This window comes from Eimeria tenella, genomic scaffold (genome assembly GCF_000499545.2).
Source record: "Eimeria tenella Houghton genomic scaffold, Eth_scaff231, whole genome shotgun sequence".
In the NCBI taxonomy this organism is placed as follows: domain Eukaryota; phylum Apicomplexa; class Conoidasida; order Eucoccidiorida; family Eimeriidae; genus Eimeria; species Eimeria tenella.
This window is the reverse complement of record NW_013544205.1, coordinates 1-2,500: the sequence shown is the minus strand read 5'-3', so window position 1 is coordinate 2,500 and position 2,500 is coordinate 1. Positions and strand designations below refer to the sequence as shown.

Sequence of the window (2,500 nt, the reverse complement as noted above, 5' to 3'; positions counted from 1 at the left end):
GCCGTTTTGCTGCTGCAGTGGAGCCTCAGAGGGAGACTGGCAAAGGGCGGTGGGTTTAGGGTTTAGGGTTTAGGGTTTAGGGTTTAGGGTTTAGCGTAAACAAAATTCTGCTTTAATTTTTAAGTCATTGAAAAACAGAAACGGCTGCAAAGCAATGCTGTCTGGGCTGCGCCGACTCTGGGGCCCCTGCTGCTGCTGCTGTGCTGCAGCTCCAGTAGCAGCAGCAGCAGCAGTAGCAGCAGGCCTGCTGCGGCTCAGCAGCACTAGTGCGAGGGGCCCCTAGGGGGCCCCTTCTCAGGCAGTAAGCAGCAGCTAGACGTTCTTGCTGCAGCAGAACTGCGCTTTACAGCTTTTGAAATATCTTTTGCTGCTGTTGCTGCTGCTGCGAATGTTGTAGCTGCTGCTGCTGCTGCTGCTTAGAGCAGACAGCACTTGCAACAACCTGCACGACGCCGCATCCTAATTGGGCCTCTTTTCTGGCCTAAACCCTAAACCCTAAACCCTAAACCCTAAACCCTTCAGCCATTTAGCTAGCAAGCTGCGAGTGTCTGGGGCGTTTCAGCGGCTTGGGGGCCTCCAGCTGTCGATACACTCGATTGGGGCCCAACTTTAGAGCTTTTCAAGGGTTTAGGGTTTAGGGTTTAGGGTTTAGGGCTTAGGGCTTCGAGGGTAGTCTGCTGCTGCCACCCACTAGGCGGCAACCAAACCGCAGCAGCAGCAACAGAACACTAGCAGCAGCAGCAGCAGCAGCGGAGAGCAAATTCTGCTGCCAAAGCTGCCGTGGCAGCAACCGCATCAGCAACAGCGAAAGCAGCAGAGTCAGCAGCAGCAGCAGTAGCAGCAGCAGCAGCGAGTGCAGCAGCAGCTACTGCAGCTGCAGCGCTAAGAGCACTTGCCACCGGCTGCAGCAGCAGCAGCAGGGAGTCGCGTTTTGGCAAGCAGCTGCTGCTGCAGCAACAGGAGCGACAGCGGCGGCAGCAGCAACAGCAGCAGCAACAGCAGCAGCAGCAGCAGCATCAGGATGGCCTCGCTGGGCCTAGGCTCTCTCGAGCAGCAAGCTGCTGCTCTTTGGAAAACCCTCGACGAGTTAGCGCAGCAAAACCCGGCGGAGTACAGCGCCTTTATTCAGCAGCAGCTGCAGCAGCAGCAGCTGCTGCAGCAGCAGCAGCAGCAGCCCGCGATACAGCCCCACAAATCCGGCAAAGCGGCAGCAGCAGCGACGCAGCCCTCAGCGGCAGCAGCAGCAGCAGCAGCAGCAGCACCGCTGACCCCAGAAGGTGCTGCGTTTACTCCTTCCCCTGGCTTCGTTTTCCGTTTGCGCCTGCAGCTGCTGAAGCAGCAGCAGCAGCAGCAGCAGAGCAGCCTCGTTCGCGTCATAGATGAACCAGGCAGCAGCAGCAGCAGCAGCAACAACACTTTGGAGGTCTGGCGGCAGCTGGACTACTTCGTAAATGTTTGCTGCTCCGAAAATATAAAGCAGCCGGAGACACGCAGCAGCAGCAGCAGCAGCAGCAGCAGCAAACTGCCTTCGTCTCCCGAGGAATGGAGGACCGCCAAAATCGCCGTTAGTATTGGTAGCCGCAGGGCGCTGCCCCAAAAGAACAGCAGCAGCAGCAGCACCAGCAGCACCAGCAGCAGCAGCAGCAGCAGCGCCAGCAGCAGCAGCAGCAAAGCTGGCAGCAGCAGCAGCAGCAGCAGCAGTGACCGGTCACTACTCGACATAGGCAGCGAGCAGGCAGGCCCCTCTCCCCTGCTATCTGTAATCAGCAGCAGCAGCATCAGCAATGGCAGCAGCAGCACCAACGGCAGCAGCAGCAGCAGCAGCAACAGCAGCAGCAGCAGCAGCAACAGAATAGTTGTGGATGTGGTGGTCCACCCAGCAGCAGTCAAGGAGGCGCGCAGCAACCCGCAGTTCAAGTGTCTCCTCAGCTCTTTGTGTCTGCAGCAGCTGCTGCCTCTCGAGGAGATGCTGGCGCAGCAAGAGCAGCAGCAGCAGCAGCTGCAGCAGCAGCACCTGCTGCAGCCCCAACTGCAGCAGGAGAACGGCGTACTGCGGCTGCCCGGCGGAAACGCCGTGTCCCTGCATGCAGCAGCAGCAGCAGCAGAGGCAAGCCCGCCGAAAGGACCAGCAGCAGCAGCAGCAGCAACAGCAGCAGCAGCAACAGCAGCAGCAACACCAGCAGCAATTAAGGTCAAGCCGCTGCTAGAGACTTTCTCCTTACCGAAGCTTCTCTACAAAGGCGGCAAAGTGCCGCAGCGGCATTTGCCCCAGATTGCGTGTCTTGCTGCTGCAGCACGAGCTGCTGCTGCTGCTGCTGCCAAGGAGGCTGCTGCTGCTGCTGCTGCCAAGGTAGAGAGCGCACTTGCTGCTGCTGCAGCGGCAGAAGCAGAGCACCAGAAGCAGAAAGCAGCAGCAAAAGTCCACCTCCCTACGCGCACTGAGGTAGAGCAGCTGCGGGAAGAGCAGCAGAAAGAGCAGCAGCAGCAGCAGCAACAGCAG

The 2,500-nt window shown here is 59.2% G+C and overlaps 1 protein-coding gene across 1 annotated transcript; it reads left to right on the top strand.

Moving 5' to 3' along the window:
* Positions 1-1,021: 1,021 nt before the first annotated feature.
* ETH_00012820 (uncharacterized protein) lies at positions 1,022-2,490 on the top strand (the record flags this gene model as incomplete). Its single annotated transcript, XM_013379346.1, has 1 exon — positions 1,022-2,490. A coding segment is annotated over one exon (1,469 nt), but the record flags the coding sequence as incomplete, so codon positions are not given.
* Positions 2,491-2,500: the final 10 nt, after the last annotated feature.